Here is a 1,400-nt window from a genome sequence, read left to right on the forward strand (position 1 = left end):
TCAAAATTGATAGGCATTGCTTACTTTCTTCTTGGGGATTGGATAACATTCAAATATGAAATATAAAACTTTAAAAACCATACACAGAATTAAGTAATAATTAGTATACACTCTAAAGCCTGAATCAAAATCCACCTCCTTCCCTTTTACTTCTTTTTCATATATATAAATTACTTTATACCTCTTTAGTAGGTATAATTGTTGCCAGTCTGTATATGAGAAAAGTTGACATCAACTCAGAGTCAAAGTTGAAATTAAAACAGAATAATCTATAGATTCTGATACATTCTGTGCATTGGCCTGTGCATGTCTGATGAATCTATGCTGAAAAGTATAGTACAATTACCAGCAACACGAGGAAAATGTGTGCAATGACGCTTCTGACGCTTTCTGCAAAGGGCACGGCAGGCATTTGTCTGAGCTTTCCCGTGAAGTAAGCTCACTTCATCATGTATGCACAATTGCTCCCGTGATCCCAAAACTACCATCTTGGGCCTGTATTATCCTCTAGCGTTCGGAAAGTCAAAATCCAAAGTTCAAAAGCCAAAGTATTGAGTTCATGAAAACATCTAAATGATTAATTGTCTACTAATACCTCTGAAGATTCTTTATGGAACAAGCATTTGATTCTCATGGTTAAGAACTTATAGCGACAATGACTGACAAGACTCAAAAGTTCCCTCAAATATGATATATCACATCAAAAGGTTAGAAATCTGCAGTATCTTCATCTTTCTCTTTCTTTTGATAAAAGGCAAGCAAATTTTTGCCATATTTAAGAAGCGAATACAAGATATTCAAATGATGTTTATCTGTTTCTAAACAAGCAATCTTTCACATGCATACTCATTAAAAAAAAAAAACAACCTAGCAGATTGTAGATAAATTTAAGAATGAGTCAAGTTAAAACATATAGTGAAAAGATTGTTTAGAAATACAGCAGGTTTTTATATACTCCAAAGCAACTCAATTCAGATTGCAAATTAAGAAAATAGTTCAAACAGCTAGGGCTGAGCATAAGTCAGTGCAGCAAGTTTTGGTCGCGAAGGAGGCCACAACCAACCAGCCGACCAGGGTGGGGGGACCAACCACCATCAACCGATGCAAGGGAGGGAACCGACCAAACCGCGACCAACCACAGTCAGTCGGTTATGTGGTCGGTTAGATGGGTTTGGGCTTAAAGGCCCAAGGCCCAAGCTGTAAAATTGGTAGCCCATCTGACCCAACCCAGCCCAATTCCAAGGTGAAAAAAGGTAGCCCAGCCCATCTAATTTATTTTTGAGTAAAAAACAATAAGTTAACTTACGGTTGTGGTGCGGTCAGGGAGAGGAACTGAGCTAAGGGAGTGAGGGTTAGGTTTAGTTTAGGGTTTCTATTTGTGGGGTGCAGGCTGTAGCTGG

The 1,400-nt window shown here is 38.2% G+C and overlaps 1 protein-coding gene across 2 annotated transcripts in view; it reads right to left on the reverse strand.

Annotated features, from left to right (window-relative positions):
* The window catches only part of LOC110427419 (RAD3-like DNA-binding helicase protein), a 17,044-nt gene that overhangs the window by 13,648 nt on the left and 1,996 nt on the right, over positions 1-1,400 (reverse strand). The window contains exon 3 of one of the 2 annotated variants that reach the window (XM_021442933.2): positions 347-495. In XM_021442933.2, coding sequence (XP_021298608.1) covers positions 347-495 — 149 coding nt within the window. Of the gene's footprint in view, positions 1-346; positions 508-1,400 lie in introns of both variants that reach the window. The other variant, XM_021442934.2, reaches the window with a different exon arrangement.

The sequence above is a fragment of the Theobroma umbraticum genome, unplaced genomic scaffold (assembly GCF_002168275.2).
Source record: "Theobroma umbraticum cultivar Fairchild unplaced genomic scaffold, ASM216827v3 scaffold_34.0, whole genome shotgun sequence".
NCBI lineage: Eukaryota > Viridiplantae > Streptophyta > Magnoliopsida > Malvales > Malvaceae > Theobroma > Theobroma umbraticum.